This window comes from Mauremys mutica, chromosome 7 (assembly GCF_020497125.1).
Source record: "Mauremys mutica isolate MM-2020 ecotype Southern chromosome 7, ASM2049712v1, whole genome shotgun sequence".
In the NCBI taxonomy this organism is placed as follows: domain Eukaryota; kingdom Metazoa; phylum Chordata; order Testudines; family Geoemydidae; genus Mauremys; species Mauremys mutica.
In genome coordinates this window covers 107,026,278-107,044,275 of record NC_059078.1, presented here as the reverse complement: position 1 = coordinate 107,044,275, position 17,998 = coordinate 107,026,278, and the positions used below count along the sequence as shown (strand labels likewise).

The 17,998-nt window shown below is 37.6% G+C and overlaps 1 protein-coding gene across 2 annotated transcripts in view; it reads left to right on the top strand.

Moving 5' to 3' along the window:
* Positions 1-17,998, top strand: part of DOCK1 (dedicator of cytokinesis 1) — a 561,291-nt gene that overhangs the window by 323,600 nt on the left and 219,693 nt on the right. For both annotated transcript variants that reach the window (XM_045023408.1, XM_045023406.1), the window contains exon 29: positions 1,360-1,454. In XM_045023408.1, the coding sequence (XP_044879343.1) occupies positions 1,360-1,454 (95 nt within the window). The remainder of the gene's footprint in view (positions 1-1,359; positions 1,455-17,998) is intronic.

Here is a 17,998-nt window from a genome sequence, read left to right as displayed (position 1 = left end):
ATTTATTTGAGCATAAGCTTTCGTGGGCTACAGCCCACTTCACTGGATGCATAGAATGGAACATATAGTGAGGAGAGATATATACATACAGAGAACATGAAAAGGAGTTGCTCAACCAACTCTAAGAGGCTAATCAATTAAGATGAACTGTTGTCAGCAAAAAAAACTCCAACAAGAAACTGCTGAACTTGAACTGATATGAAAACTAGATACAGTCAATTTAGGCTTAAATAGAGACTGGGAATGGCTGAGCCATTGCACACATTGAATCTATTTCCCTATGTTAAGTATCCTCACAGCTTCTTGTCAAACTGTCTTAAATGGGCCATCTTGATTATCACTACAAAAGTTTTTTTGCTGACAATAATTCATCTTAATTAATTAGCCTCTTAGAGTTGGTTGGGCAACTCCCACCTTTTCATGTTCTCTGTATGTGTATATAGATCTCCTCACTATATGGTCCATTCTATGTAGCCCACGAAAGCTTATGCTCAAATAAATTTGTTAGTCTCTAAGGTGCCACAAGTACTCCTGTTCTTTTTGTTTGTTCATGTCTATACAAAAATCAACTGGCTTACTACACCACCAAGCTTATTTTGTGCAGCATCAGTTTTTCTCTTGCAGAACCAATTTGTGTCTCTTTTCAGAGGGAACCTAAAATGATCATCTACTCTGATCTCCCATATAACACAGGCATAGGAGTTAATTCTAATTCAAACCAGAGCATAACTTTTAAAACAAGTCTACGCTGGAGAATCCACCTACTCACCAGTGAATACTTCTGTATAATTGGATCCTTATTTGGTTAACGTAGGAAATATTTTTAAAACCTCCTTCTTCCCTCTTTTTACATATACAAATAGTTTGTTTTAACGTTTATATTCAAAACAGGATTGACAGATCTCAATTCTATATATCTGTTCTTCTTTGACTGGTGTGTTATGCTGTCGTACTCTGAAGTCCATTTTGTAAGACTTCATGTTTATCCTTAACCACATATTTATCAATGAGAGCTGGAACCACCTTCAGCAAAATTTCAATTTGATGAATTTTTTGTCATTTGTTCTTTTTCATGGAATTATACAATAAATTGGTCGATTACAATATAGAACGATTTAGTTTAAAAAAAGAAAAAACCCTATACTTGTTACAGATATCATCTGAAAGAGATAAATAATATAATTATCATAGAATTAATATAAAGTTTACCTAAACAGTAGTTTGTATTTTTTTTATTCAACAAAGCAAGAGATACCTTTTTGAATTTAGTCATTAATCAAGTGAGTTTTCATCAGCCATATGGTATCATATTTGATCTGAAAGAGTGGCCTTTTTCAAATGTTTTCCCTCTTATTTTAGGACTTTCTGATGGAAACATTCATCATGTTCAAGAATCTCATTGGGAAGAATGTCTATCCCTTCGACTGGGTTATAATGAACATGATGCAGAATAAGTAAGTACAGAGAAAAAGCGCTGAACCTTTACTGAGATGACTATTTCATGTTTGATCTGAAACAACAGTGTTGCTTGGAAACAGTCACACACACAATGCAGCAGAGATATTTTTTTTTTCTGTGATGCAAATAATTATTTGAAAAATTGGCTCTAGAGATTGCAGTAGACCTGTTATTGAAACAGAAGCAGTAAACCATTGCCTCTTCAGGTCCATCACAAGTCAAGGGAGGATGTCATTTTAAAAAAAACATACATCAACAATTTCAGAACAGATTGTGGAAGAGGAAAAGTAAACCAATATTTTTAATATTATTACTGGTTAATTGAATTTCCAATACTATTCCAGTCAGGATACATATGTTTGTACATCACATATTTCAGAAATAAATGGCTACTGTGCAGGGTTGAGCATCTGCCGTGAGAGTGTTTTGATGTTGTTAACATGTAGATAATGCATTTTCATACATCCTAATTGAAAGGGCAGGGATTTAAAAACTGTCCCCATCAGCTTGATAATGAAGTGACAGGTTGCAAATCTTTCAAATCATGTTTTTTTGCTTTGTCACTGCTTCTCTGGTTTTTATTATTTAATTATTATTTAACAGGATTCAGTGGAATATTTTGCATTTGCCATTTTAGTAAATATCTCCCACACATTTTTGTGCACTTTGATGCAAGTTTTAAAAAAAAGCATCTTGTTTCCATGTTGCCTGGAGAAATATCTTGTGCTTACTGTTAGCTATCATGGCTATAAAGTTGTCAGTTTTTACCCTATTAACCCATAAAATGGGGGCTATACTTTTGCCATAAAAATCAACTGTATCTTGAAACTTGGCAGATGACAACTCCTCTCAAGAATGAATTTTATTATGGGTAATAAATTGGATTAAAATTAATTCAGCAATCCTTGAATTTGTGTTTAGTGGCTATGGTCAAACATGTTTGTTCTGCTGTAACTCAAAAAACACTGTGTTTTGAATAAAATAACTTTTTCAAATTAGTTGATAATGTGGACTTAAACCTACTGGGTTTTTTGTTCAGGTCTTAAATGGGCCCCCTGTTTATAAACTCCAGCTACTTTGAGGATTTTACTGCAGATTTATAATATGCAGAGATCACTATGGGAGCCTTCACAGCATATGTTATCCCACAGCCCATGCTGAAATCCTGAAAATATCTCTTCCCCCCTCTATTTTTCTCGGTGCACCATCATTTTCAGAAGAATTGAGGCAGCACTGGAAAGAGTTCTAGTTACAGCCTTTTGGCCCCACTTACTAGTCATGCAGCAGTTACCATTAAGAGACTGATATGCTTCTTTCCCCAAACTTGACAATGACGAGTGTGATGCTTTCCCAGGATTCTGCCACTGCTGCGAATGAAATACTTGTCCTGGAATTGAACCCAAATTTCCCAAGTGGCAGGGCCAAGTGCCTTGTGAATGTTTGTTTGGAGGTTGGTTTTTTTTGTTTTGTTTTTGTTTTTGTCTGTGTGCTACCAATTTGAAAATACAGTAGCAAAAAATTTCCTTTTTTAGGAAGGTGAGGGTTTTTAACATACAGTTCCTGCCTGGTTCAGCAAATTTAGCAGTATTTTCAAGCATGATGATTTTAGTCTCGGACTATGGCAAGTAACTTTAATACAGTACAACTCAATAAAGGTCTACAACAACTTAGTATAGAGATGAAATTAAGACAGTATCTGAACTAGAATAACTTTGGAGACAGGAGTCTGCAGAGGCCTGCAGGTAGGTGATGTATTTTGATTCTTGCCTGATCTTCTGATACCTACAAAATGCGGCTTATGTGTATTTTCCTATACTGGACATTACTTCCTGAAAAAGCAGAAAAGTCAGCTGTATTGTCACAATGTTAGGGTCTTCTGTGCTATCACTCCCATACTTTTAGAGATAGTATTTGAAGAAGGTACAGGCTAAAAGAAGGTTGTATCCACAAGCTTGTTTGTATTGACAATTATCCAGAGAAAGATGTATAGAGACTTGTTCATCTCTAAGTTAAACTTCTTTACCTAAATTTAATGGGAATGTGAGCATTTTAATTAAGTGCATCTTTGTGTGTGTTTCTGAAATTAATTGAACTCTTTAACTTCTAAAGTAGGGTGGGCCTTCCAAAAATAGAAAACTACATTTTGAAAATATCTTCCCCTGTCTAGTTTGTTTGTTTTCAACCTATTATTGGAAAAGAGTCACTAAAACATCCAGTAATATGTAACAAATATGTCTGCCAGAAATTGCTTCCTGTCATCAGTAGAAATTGAATCTGAGTACACAGTGCCACACCACTATTAAAAAAAAAATGTGTACTAGTTCATTAATTTATTTCAGTAATTTTAATACTGTTGTGATCTGGCAGTATGGGGCAACTTCTCAAAGGACATATTTTAATTGTGCCTAGAGTATTTGCAAGCACATCTGTTTCCATGCATGGAAAATCTTACAGTTAGAAACACAATTACCCATTTTGCACATTGGAATACCCTTGTGTACAGATGAATATTGCATATATGAAGAAGAACTCTTGCAAATATTTGGGTAAAATTAAGGAGAACATTTGAAAATTTGTATCTAGAAATTTAGTAATGTACCTACTTCAAAATCATTTTACTTGTATAATTCTGTATACAAAACTATATGCAGAACTCAAGAATTAATCTCTTATCTGCTAGTAGCCTCTCGGCTATTTGTAGTCTCTCAATGGAAAAAAGAAAAATAGCCCAACCATTGAGGAATGGTTCAAAAATATGGGAGATTGTGGTTCTAGAAAAATTAAGACACTAATTATGTACCCAGCAAAACAGACAGAGGACAGGTAGATGCTTAGTATTTGGTTACCTTTTATTCCTTTCTCAGAAAAAGTACATTCACCTTCAAAAAAACAAAACCAAAAAAAAAAAAATCCATCTTTTTTTTTAATATTAATATTTGATAGACGATACATGGTCTGTTAAATATGTGGCTATAGAGGTTTCACTCAATTTAATAAAATCACTAAAAATGTCATAGGTGTTGTAATGATGTTCACTCTGTAACATGGTAACAACCTGTTAAATAGAAAGATCTGATGGCTATATTCCTGTATAATGTCTCTTTAAACAAAAGAAAAGAGTTGTAATGATTGTTTTGTTCCTGATATTTACATGGCAAGGTTTAGTAAACATGTTAAAACTTCCTAAATAATTAAAAAAGAAAAGAAAAAAAAGAGAGAAATATGTGCATACCCATACCTGAGTATTAATTATTTTCTATTGGTGCCCAGGCACACAGTATCCCTTCTGTTCCTTTATGCTGTCATTGTTCGGAGTGTGCTGTCAGCTGTTACTCTGTGAACATGCGGCTAGTGATTTTTGCTGGTTAGTGGCACTTGTTTTGGGGTCCTCAAACCTCCTTTTTCGTTCTGTCTTTCACCAAGGTTTCACAAATCAAGAAGGTAAGAGAAGAATGCCTTTGCCCATCATCCTTGATCAGTTAGAGGGAGTTCCTCTTAATCCTGAAGTGCTCCCTGTCCTTACCAGAAAGCAGATAAAGGTGTTCCTCTTTGTCAGAGCTCTCCTTGAAGAGACATAAATGCTCAGAGCCCCCTCAGCCTTCAAAACCAAAGAAATGGATGGCTTCACATTGTTGAAGTCCTTGGTGGGAGACTCTTTGGCTGCAGAGGCTAACTCCAGTACTGAAGGTAGAGTGTACCCTTTGGCTGTTGCTCCTCAATATCACTCCCTAGTGGCTTGATCAGGACAGAGCTGTTGACTCTGGTTCCTGATCTGGGACAGTTGAGGCTGGCTGCTTCCTTAGAGCAGACACTGGAGCCATCACCCTTGATCATAATGGAGCAAAGGTCTATTTTGGTACCAACCACCCTGGAACCCTATGCAGCTGCAAAAGATCTCCTAAGCCTCTTAGTACCACCTTAGCAGATTACTCAGACTGATAGTGTCTTGCCCGAGTGCATACATTGCCTTCCATGTTGCTGACCCATTGATCATGAAGCCAGTTCCAAGACCAATGGTAGCCACTTTGCCTCAGCACACGGTACCGATAGCCAGGAAGCCCCCAATGCCAGTACCTCAGTCTAGCCATCATGGTCCCAATCTCTGCTGACACCACCAGGTACTGCATCTCTCCAGCTCAACTGTAAATTAAGATTGTCCTCCCCCAAACAGCTGCTGCAATTGGCCCTGACACCAACCCCTCAACAGTCTGTAGTAGAGGGGGAACAAAGAGTCAGTGGGCATGATTTCTCCCCTAAACACCAATAGCCACTGCCCCTTTGATGAAAGGACCAACCCTCCATCCACACCCCTTTCAGACGCCAACTGTCAAATCTGTCAACAGTCACAAGAATAAAGTTTTTAGTTATTTCTAGTTTAGTTTAGTTAATAAAGTTTAGTTAACTTCCAGCCACTGGATCTTGTTACACCTTTGTCTGCTGGATTGAAGAGCCCACTATCACCCATATAGGTACTTATATAGATTGTGATCATATAGCCCCTCAACTTTCTCTTTGTTTAGCTAAACAGATTGAGCTCCTGGAGTCTATTCAGTATAAGACATGTTTTACAATCTTTATCATTCGTGTGCCTCTTCTCTGACGCCTCTTCATCTTTCTTGAATTGTGGACACCAGATTGGGACACAGTATTCCAATAGTAGTCACTCCAGTGCCAAATACGGAAGTCGTATAACCTCTTTCCTCCTACTTGACATTCCCCTATTGATACATCCAAGGATCATTTTAGCTCTTCTGGCTACAGCGTTGCACTGGGAGCTCATGTTCAGCTGATTTCTAATCATGACCACAAGTCCTTTAAAGAGTCCCTGCTCCCCAGGATAGTGTCCCCAATCTTGTAAGTATGGCCTACATTCTTTGTTTCTAGAGGTACAAGTTAAGATGCATATTGTTTGCTTCAGCCCCACATACCACGCGATCCAGAGGGCACTATATTAGTATCTGTATTGGTGATCTGTCCTCTTCATTGTTTACCACTTCCCCAATCTTTGTGTCATCTGCAAAGTTTCCCAGTAACGACACACTATCTGTAATGAAATGCTACCCATTTGGAATCTGGTAAGGACATCAGAGTAAATGTTTTACTTCTACGTGTGGGATTTCTAATGACCAAGTTGTCCAGACTTTCTTTTAGCCAAAAAGCAGAACACCCAACAGCATGATGCTTACCTACACCATGCTTAGAGCAAAGTTGGTTGTTGACTAAGAAAGGAAGAATATTACAATAGTACCTTTTGTTTTTCTTGAAGGGATCTCATCCAATCAGTTACCAGAGGCAATTGTTCCTAGCATGTGAGTCTGATGCAATCATGGTCTGAGATGGAATGGTTGCAAATAGCAGAAGACTGCAGGTTTTTTAAACCATTTAGGCTACAGTCCTGCAAAGATTTATTTTTATGCACTCTGAGAAGTCCCACTGAAGTCAGCAGTGCTATTCAGTGTGTGTTAAGCCAATGCATAAGTCCATGCAGGATCAGGGCCTTACCATTTTTTTTCTTCAGCATATGTCTTCATAATACTTTTATTAGATATCTTCCAGTTTAAAACTATTTCTTGATCTTGTACTGAGTTAGAATTGTATCTAGCTAAATTTACATTAGTCAGCTTTTCACCTGAGGAAGTTTCTCTGCAAGACACTTGCTTTATATGACAGATAATTCTGCACTTGGCACTGAACATTTGTTACTAAATATGTTCCTTTTAAAATTGCTTAGAAAATAAAGATGAACCAAAATAACTTTAAAGAAAACATTTCTTGAAATTCTGCCATTTTTATCGGAAGTTGATTTAGAATTATGCTATTTAAGATACTATAGATGCTTTTAAGTTATGTTTATTTTAAGGTTTATGTATGCGGATGTTTTGACAGAATGTAGTAGTTATGCAAGTGAGGATCTAATACAGGGATCAGCAACCTTTCAGAAGTGCTGTGCCGAGTCTTCATTTATTCGCTCTAATTTAAGGTCTCGCGTGCCAGTAATACATTTTAATGTTTTTAGAAGGTCTCTTTCTATAAGTCTATAATATATAACTAAACTCTTGTTGTATGTAAAGTAAATAAAGTTCTTTAAATGTTTAAGAAGCTTCATTTAAAATTAAATTAAAATGCAGAGCGCCTCGGACTGGTGGCCAGGGCCCGGGCAGTGTGAGTGCCCCTGAAAATCAGCTCGCGTGCCGCCTTCGGCACGTGTGCCATAGGTTGCCTACCCCTGATCTAATATTACTAGAGTGAGCCCCAGTGTAGGCATAGTGTTAGTTATAGAGCAATTGTAGTACTAGCTTCCTTCCAGTACGCTACCAGTGAATTCTAGGTTCCAGACACGAGACTCCCTGAGACTCCCTGCCAGTTATGTTGAATAAGGCCAAATTGTTGGCTTTCCTGTGATGTTCAGAAATGGGGACTCGGAGATAAGAACATAAAAATGGCTATACTGAGACAGACCAATGGTCCCTCTCGCCCACTATCCTGTCTTATCACAGTGGCCAATGCCTGGTGCTTCGGAGGGAGTGAACAGAACAGGGCAATTATCTAGTGATCCATCCCCTCTCGTCCACTCCCTGCTTCTGGCAGTCAGAGGCTAGGGGCACCCAGAGCATGGGGTTGCATCACTGACCATTCTTGGCTAATAGCCATTGATGAACCTGACCTCCATGAACTTGCCCAATTCTTTTTTTAACCCAGTTTTAGTTTTGGCTTCACAGCATCCCCTGGCAACGAGTGCCAGGTAGACTGTGTGTTGTGTTAAGAAGCAGGGCTTTGGAGCTGTGCTCCGGCTCCTCTTCAGCTCCAGGCAAAAACCTGCAGCTCCACTGCTCCGGAGCTGCTTCGGGCTCCAGCTCTGGGCTCCACTCCAAAGCCCTGTTAAAAAGTGCTTCCTTTTGTTTGTTTTAAACAAGTGCTGCCTATTAAACTTCCTTTTGTTCCTTGATCACCAAAGTCACTTGTGCTCTGGGACAGATTTGAACTTGGATTTTTCACTCCAGAAGTCAGAGGCTAGTGATCCAATCTACAGTGTTTGTGATAAGTGCACAGCTGATAGCCCTAGAAACTGAAGTCCATTTTCCACAAAACAGGCATTGTATTGTCATTTCTAGTGCCAGTTTTCCTACATTAGTCTATACACAAATCACAACCCTGACCGGGAAGGACCATTTCTGTAGATGAAAGGATAGTTCAATCTCAGTACTCATTTAATCCTTGAACTTTCTGTTGGCAGTGGTGGCATCCAGTTGTGATGACAGATCTTGTGATAAATTCATCTCTACTAAGAATTTGGTCCACACCAATAGTCTTGGAGGTTTAGTTGCCCATGTAAAATAAGTTTGGTGGTGTGAATCCTACTTCTTGTGGGCAGATGTCCACATCATGAAAACCACCACCACAGTTGGAATCAATTGTATCCCTGTTGGCAGTCTTACTACTGAGAAAAAAGATAGGAATGAATCAGGAAGACTGAAGCCTCTCATGCTTACACATTGTTCCTGTATGTGAGGTCACATTGGCAAGATGTTAATCATAACATTCAAAAACCAGTGGGAGAACACTTCAACCTCTCTAACCACTCAGTGACAGACTTGAAGGTGGCAATTTTGCAACAAAAAGACTTCAAAAACAGACTCCAAAGAGAAACTGCTGAACTCGAATTAATATGCAAACTAGATACAATTAACTGTGGCCTAAACAGAGACTGGGAATGGTTGGGTCATTACACTAATTGAATCTATTTCCCTATGTTAAGTTCTCCTCACACCTTCTATGGGCCATCTTAATTATCACTTCAAAAAGTTTTTTTTCCTCCTGCTGATGATAGCTCATCTCAATTGATTAGACTCTTCCTGTTGGTATGCATACTTCCACCTTTTCATGTTCTCTGTATGTATAAATATCTCCTGTCTGTGTGTTCCATTCTATGCATCCGAAGAAGTGAGCTGCAGCTCACAAAAGCTCATGCTAAAATAAATTTGTTAGTCTTTAAGGTGCCACAAGTACTCCTGTTCTTTTATTGGCAAGATGATGTGCAGAAAGTTTCCCTGCAGCTGCCAGTGCTGTATCTGTTCTGCAGATAAATGGAGTTGTTCATTTGCTGACAGTCCAGCATGTTCATGAGCTTTTTGTTCTGGTTTAAAAAACAAAACCTCACAAAAATAAGAGAGAGAGAAGAGTCTGCTAAACATATACAGCTCTTGCTCTAGAGCTTGAGAGCTGTCTATTTATCTTGGGGAGCATTCAACATACTGATACTTGATTTTGTTGTTAAATGGTACTTCATCTGTACAAGAAATGTAATCAGATGTCCTCTCTATTTTACACACAAAACCAAAAATCTGTAAACATTCTACAAAACTGAATGAATAAATTACCTCCAAGATCATTGTCAAGGTCTCCTGTGCAGTCTGCATTTTATCCTGCCTTCTTCCTGTCCTCTTCCCCTCTTCCTCATCTAAAAGAAATCAAACTAGGGAAAGAAATACCAATGAAAAATACAGGTCAACAGCAATGTACAGTAGTACCATCAACAAATGCACCCATTTCAGAAATTAATTTTGTTCTCTGGTATTTTGTAGTAGCAGGCATAGTTTGTACATATTTCTTTATTTTGGTTGTTTGAAACTGTCAGTGAAATAAAGGGTGTGTGTTACTACACAGTTGTCATATCAGCATCTGTCAAACTGTAATGTAAATTGAGAGCAATGTCTACTGTGTGTGTATCTGTCATCATTGTGGAAACTTTGGAACACAATGTCTCATTCTGAACAAAACAAGCTTATCTTAACCTTAAAGCTTATAGTACAGTACTCACTTAAATTGCTTTAGTGAATTATGCCTGTTGACAACCCAAAGCCAAATGAAAACAACTTTTAAAATATTAAACATTTGCTTTATTGGTAAACATTTGCTGTGCAATGTTTTGAACACATCTGGTTTTCTATGAATGAATGAAAACAACCTTCTGAAATTATAAATAGTTGCAAATTCTAATATAGTGTATCAAATTGGTTTTCAGTGTAAAGTTCAGTTCTAACTCTCATCTTTTGGGAGATCTGCTTTGTCTGTTTCAGTTAGGTTTCTAGATTTCAGCTATCATATTTTGTAATCATATAGGAAGAGTCAGGGAAGACTGTCTGAGTCATGAACTGGTTATTGATGGATCAGTAGTTGTCAGAGTAGTGGAAATTCATGCAGGGTGTGTGGACATTTTTGGAAAGGAAACAGCCAGAAATTCAGAGTCAACAAGTAATTTCCGATTTATTGATTTATTTATACATGCACCGCATGCATGCATGCTATAAAAGGGAGAGACTTCAAAATTAGCAGCCACTTTACCAAGAATTTTTGGTAATGCACTATTCAAGGAGATAACTGGGTGTAAAGACAACATGAAAGCTTAAATAGATAACTGAGGTACATTTCATTTACAATATATAGTCTACCTGTTGATGTGAAGTAGTAATACTTATTAGATTAGTTTTGAGTCTGGACAGTAGAGCAGCTTTGGCTAAAGGAAAGTGATATCAGTCTTGCTGTCTTGTTATATGTCTTACACCATACTATGTTTACTCCTTTGCGAAGGCTGTCCTGTTAAGAGACTGTGCTTACTGAAAGGTATGGATTCATTTTGAAGTGAGAATGAGATAGGACATATCAATGTTGGCCATTCCATATTTTTCCTGAATATTATTTTTTTTCCATATGTTCAAAGGGAGAAACTCTAATTATTTACAGATTATTTACAGATCAGGATATAATTTTCAGAAGGGCATAAGTGAGTTGGGAGACACTTTTCAAAAATGACTTGGAACCTTGATTTTCTCTTATTATACAAAGCATGAACGGATATTGATAAGCTACATTAAGTATCAAAGGGCTACGTTTCTGTAAAGGGAGTTCTGTTGTCCTTTGAAGCTGGTTGTATAGTGCTTTGACCTTTTCAATAAAGGCCTTGCAGGATGTTTTTACTTGATACAGTACCTGTCAAATTAACTAGAACTTAAATTAAATGGAACATTCCAGTTATGTTTTAAAATACAATTATTTTTCTTACTCTGTAGTCTGTACCTGTACCTCACAGGACAATACTTTGACAGAATGCTCTTTTCAGTTGGATGTATTTCCTCAGTAAGAGAGAAACAGTAGATCTTACACGGTGGGTTATTTTATCTGAACCATTCTGTATTAGAGCTGGTTTGTGCTTGACATTGGTATCATATTGATAATGATATTGAATGAGAGTATTAGGGACAAGTGCTTTTCTTGGCACCCTAGGAAACCATTAGGTGTAATGGATCTGTTTTCCATCTTATCTGTTTCCCAGTTCTCTGATTTACTACAGAAGTTCTACAATGATCTCTTGAATCAGTGAAGTTGAGCTTGCCAGTACAGATGAGATTAAAAAAAAAAAGAGTACTATTGCTTTACTGATTAATCCTGATCATATTACTTTGTTTCTTGCTTCATTGCTTCTAGTGGGTAAACATAAGGATGATAACTAATTTTGTAATACTTGCAGTTGTCAAATTTAATTATTATACAGTACTGGTGCCATCGTGTATTTTGGAAAGCTTTGGGGGGGGGGTTAATGGCAGGTGCTTGGGGACACATGGAGAAAGAGGCTGGGCTCACTAACTCCTGTCAGATGGAGGAAGTCTCAGAAATTTGTGTTCCTCAAAAATATCAGTGTAGAGCACTATCATTAGACTAATATGCATAGCTTCACCATTCATTAGTAATTAATGCTTTCTGAATGTGCATGTATTGTTTTTAGCTATTTCAACCGATTGTATGCCATGGGATTACTTTTAATTGATAAATTGGATATTATTTTGAAATCAGAATTTAAAAAGAATATTGGGCATTGAGAAGCATCTCTCTTCTTTTCTGGTAGTAAAGACACGGGTGCTGGAACAATTTGTATAGTGGGGGTTCTGAGAGCCATTGAACCCAGTGTATAATGGAAACCACTTCAAGATAGGTTGTGTGGCAGCACCCTTAGTTCCAGCACCTATGAGTAAATGCATAACAAGGATCCAACTTGCTATCCTTTATAAAAGTTTCCAAAATGTTTGAAACCAAGTAAATAACATGAAATAAATAAATAAATAAATAAAAATCAGATTGTATTTCTAATCCACACAGGCTGGTGTTTTTTGCCTTCTTGCAAAGCATTAACTAACCAGAACAATCTAAGAGTTGAAGCTGGAAATGTACTTGTTCGTTCATTAGCTGGTTATCTTCCTCCAAGAGTGATGGAAGATCCAATCTCTTCAAGACATTTTTAATACTAAATGCATCCTCTGAAACATGACAATTGTAAAGAGGTTAATAAGATTATAGTATTGTTCAGTCCTGGGAACTTCCCATGCAACCCCCTCCTTTCTTAATTCACATGGTAGTTCTTGTGACTTCACTGCTGGGAGAGCTCCAGTGCTAACAGTATGCACTGCTGTTTGCCTTCTTCAATACATTCTACTGGCTCTGTAATGCTTATTCTGCCAAAATGATAATGAGCAAATTAAGAGCCAGCTCACAGTTTGTAAACTGAAAAACAAGAAGAATCTTCAGGGAAATATTTGCCCTCCATTCTTAATTTTTTTTTGTAGTTCAGAAATAATTTTTAAGAGAAAAATGTGACATACTGGTTATGCAGAGTCAACTTAAAAATAGCTACTAACTTCAATCAGGACAGATATATTCAGCAAAAGTAAGATTAGATCACATTATTATACGTCTGTTATTTTTACTTTGAGTTCTTCTCCAAGATGACTTTTTGAGTCATCATCCAAAGAGTCTTGTGTTCACTGATTCTTTTAACAGGATCCTAAGTGAAATAAAACTAAATACAACATTTTGTATATTTCTGCTGGGTTTTTTTTCAAACTTCCATATATACACTGGTGCTAGAACTAAGGGTGCTGGGGGTGCTGCTGCACCCCCTGGCTTGAAGTAGTAATAAGAAACACCAAATACATGGTTTCCATCATCAGTACCTCCACTATAAAAATTGTTTCAGCACCCCTGTATTCAGCTGAGAACGTAACTATTTTTAGAAAGAAAATTCAGAAATGTCTCTCTTAAAGCTATAGGACAAATCTGAAATGTTATTTGAGTATCCAGTAAGCTTCCCATGTGCTCTTACGTTATATGGATAAAGCTAATTAATTGACATCAGAATGATTACTGAAAAATCAAATTAAATTAATTTATTTTTTTGGAGATGTTATTTTTTCCAGTATGAAAATATTGATATTAAAATAATATGTGACTAGTTGCACCAGAGGAAGTAGCACAAGACAAACCAACACATTTGTTATTCATCTTTATGCAATTTTTTTTGGTTGACACATGGTCTAACTGAAAAAGAAGCCCAGATATTCTAGATAGAGTAGAAGGATTGAAATATTTTTCTTTATTTTTGTCCCTGTTTGATTCACATTATGTTTAATATTATTATAAGTGAGAGGAGCCCTTAGCATATGACATTTAGGTAAAAATAGCGTCTTTTGTGGAAGATTCACTTCCAACTTTGTTCTCTAATTCTCAGAGCTCCCTCTGTTTCCTAGATTCAGAACTAGATTGTGCATCCCTAATGTTTGCTTTGGATGTTACACAACAGAATACCAGGTCATCTGCAGGGAATCCTGAAGCTCGGGTCTCACTTCCTGTGAGTTTGAGTGAAAATCCATCGGCTGAGTTAGCTGTATTTGATTTCAGTTTTATTAAAACACAAAATGTTGGGTGTGTTTAAGAGTCTAGTCTACCATTTCTTCTTAAGTGAAAGTTTTAAGCTTCATAGCTGTGTGTAAAATAGAGACAGATCCAAACTGTAACAATGTGAATGCACATTTTTTTAATGGTGTATGTATTTGAGATGAAGCAAAGTATGTATATTTCATTAAGGCACTTCAGGGCATGTGTCATCCATATGATGCTGTCATACTTCTGTCATCTTAAAGGCACTCATGCTCCATAATGCACCTGAGGTGAGGTGATATCCTACTGTGACAGATACCCTGTTATGCCTTCTTGCTTAATTTCACTTTGCTTGGCTCCTCGTATCCAATGCCAGACCAATTGCTCTGCCTGGACCACCACATTCCTTGAGAGTGCCCTGAAGGGCTTTTGTTCTCTTCCAGCAGCTGCTGAAATAGTGAAACAAGTGTATTACACTGAAGAACAGAAAGCTCCCTACTATGCTGCCAGCAAATGAAAATGACTAATAGCACAATCTTCACAAGAATTGGCAAACTGTGCTTGTAGAGATTACTGTCTTTAGTTTTGAAGGATTCCCAAATTAGCATTATGCGTGCTTATCTGTTTATACTATACTCCATGTCAGAGTAGGCGGTAATATGTTACATGTACAAAACCAATATCATAAATGTAATCAGAAAAATAAATGATGTCTATAGTACTGTACACAGCACTCTTCTCCAGTGAGTATTTTAACAGATTCTTTTACTTTCTTGTTCCTGTTTTTCACCATCAGATCCATGTATTTCCAGAATACCTTTTTCAAACTTGTTGCCTTTCTTGTGTCCTTGTTGGCGTATACCCAAGAGTTCATTGTTAGAAAGCACTTTAGTAATTATAAATGAACATGAACATTTCTTTCGTATTTAGGAGGTGTTCATGCTCTTAGGTCTGATGCCACTTAAGTCTTAGTCCACTTAGTCCATCACTAATAAATAAAATGATTTGGAATGTACACATACTCCATTTTTAAAAAGACCTACAACAGTAAGAAAAGACTGAGCACTCGGAAGTCAGGTGAAGCCAAAGTTAGGGTTGTATATTGCCTTACAATTATTATTTATATTATGGGAGTGCCCAAAAGACCCAGATAGAACTGGGCCTCATTGTGCTAAGTGCTGAACAAACAGGCTTTGCCTGAAGAGCAGACAATCTTGCTATGTGGAAAAAACAAGGGTAAAAGTTAAACAGTCATGTAGTGACATAAGCTAGCTATGTGCAAAATTGGATCGGCTTACTGTAAACACTTGTAAATTTTAATTTCAGATACTCTCTGTGTAACTATATAACCCTTCGTGCTCACTAACACTTTCCATTGGCCTCAGCCCACCCCCAAAGTGATCCTGAACTCACTTCCTGTTTTCCCCTAATTCTGTTTAAATAATCTCCAATGATCCCTCTTCCTAACTGTTAGTTCCCTTAAAAAACAATCCAAAAAAAGTTTGTTCTCCAATGGCTCCTCTTCCTTATGGAAAGCTGGCCCACATAGAGATGGGAGTCTCCCAGAACCCACTCGGAACATCCTTTGTTCAAACAGAGACTTGAATACCCTGATGTCATGGTGTTTTGCAGTTGTGAAGGACACTGCAGGGGTGTCTCTGGGGCTCCACTTGCACTCTTCACCCTCTGCTTGCTGCCATTTGCGCAGGTGTTGGGAATCCCTATGGCTGTTCCTGTGCTCTTCATCCATATGATACTTTAACAAAACTTTGCTCTCAAGTTGCTGAAATAATGAGTCTTTCCTCCTTCCAGGTAGGCAAATGTAGTCAGACCATTTCTTGCTCAGCTCTGAGATGCTCATAGCATATTGCCCCATATGTGTGGCTCCCTCCTCTCTCTACTGCACATATTTCACAAGCGAACATGTTGTGAAAATACTAATGCAAAGAAAGTTGGTGTTTGTGAGTGGAAGGAACACAAATGTGGTTGTGGTAGTTAACGTTGTGAGTTTGCTGTGGAGTAAACTGTAGCTGACTGAGGTGTTTTGAATGGTGACTAAAGAGGTATTGGTGACTTGTTGTGTGCATGGAGGTCTCTTATCTTGCACCACTTAATTTCTTTACTGTTATAGGTTTGTGCCAGAAGGCATAGCATGGAAACAAACTTAACCTTTTTGACAGTGTTTTCTGTGGCAGTTCAAAATTATATATAGAAATAACTGTGGACAAGCAATAGGAAAAAAAATTGAACAAAGACAAAGCCCTAGACTTCTGCATCACTTGAACCTGTCAACAACTATCCCTACTAATCTCACATTTCTCACTTGCACGTCTGTGTTTTCCTTTAGATGAGAGAAATCCACTCCTGTGTCATATGAAGTTATCAGGTGCTGTCATTTCTTACAAATAAGGGACCAGACCCAGGCCACCACTCAATTCAGAATAAAGGGGTTGGGAAGCTAGCTTAACAGGACAGCTGACAATTCCGTTGGCATGGGAATCAACTCTGACCCAACCTTCAGGTTAACAACTGACACGCGTTTCACCCAATGTGATTTTTTTCTAGAAAGAAGTTCACTATGGGAACACTGGGAAGCTCCAAATGATAGTTGTTGTCTAAGTAACTATATATTCCCTTCTTGATTTATATTTAATTTGAACTGTTCTTACTCTTTACTCTTATATTTCTGCAGATGAAATAATTGTGTGATGCAGGGTGGTCTTGAAATAAAAAGTAGCAAATGTAAATGTATGTGGTAGGTAAAGTTTGAATAGGCCACAGAGGTGACCAGCTTAACATTCTTAGGCATCCGACGAAGTGGGCATTCACCCACGAAAGCTCATGCTGCAAAACGTCTGTTAGTCTATAAGGTGCCACAGGATTCTTTGCTATTCTTAGGATGAGCACCCATAGAGGCTGTTCCCGTCCTTACACAAAGGCCGAGGGCAATTGAAATCCCAATGCTTGCAGGAGAGCAGAGACTGGTCCCTCCATGCACTTCTTGGAATGCAAATCTCTCCAAACGGCTTGAGTAGAACCAAGTACTTGGGCCAGTCCCTTCCTCACCAATTCATCTAGCTGGTAGAGTGCAGAGAGGGGATAGCACTCTACCATGTGCGCTGCCCCTGCTCCAGGCGGTATTTTGCATCCTGAGGCAAAGTCAGTCCCAGAGATCTCCTAGGGATGTGCAGCTCAACAGCGCCCACTTCAAAGGACTAGCTACATACCAAAATCTAGCTCTAAATAAATACTGATATGAAAATGTTTTGCACAAAACTTGTTTCAAAAATATGAATGTTACACAGAAAGTTGACATTATAAATGTGCCCAGCAACATTGTAAAACAAAATAATTGGGGGGAAAAGACCCTGCCCTCCATAAATACATTGTTTCATGTAATGATTACAATTTTGGTGCCCCATAGTGCAAGTATTCAGGTGACTTGTCCCATTTTGTTACTTGTGAGAGTAAGACTTGCAGGATCAGGCTCTTTATTAAAAGCAATCCAATGAAATGTTGTTAGCATCATATATCAAAATACCAAGTTTCATTATTTTTCTCTTTGATGCAGTATGTGTTAGGAACAAGAATGTGTGGATATTTGTTTCTTATAAAAGCAAGAGTGTGAAGTAGGTAATTAAACAAGTTGGAGGTGTTAAATTAAAAAGAATACTTTAGCGGCATTCCTTTTTATTGCCGTAAAAAGCTGCTATATCATGTGATAGCTATTTTTGAACAGAGGATATTGTATTTTATTTAAAATGGTGTTTTTTTCCTTTGGCAATTTAATTTAAAATAATGCTCTTACCTAGGTTTATAAAATATACCTAGTGGA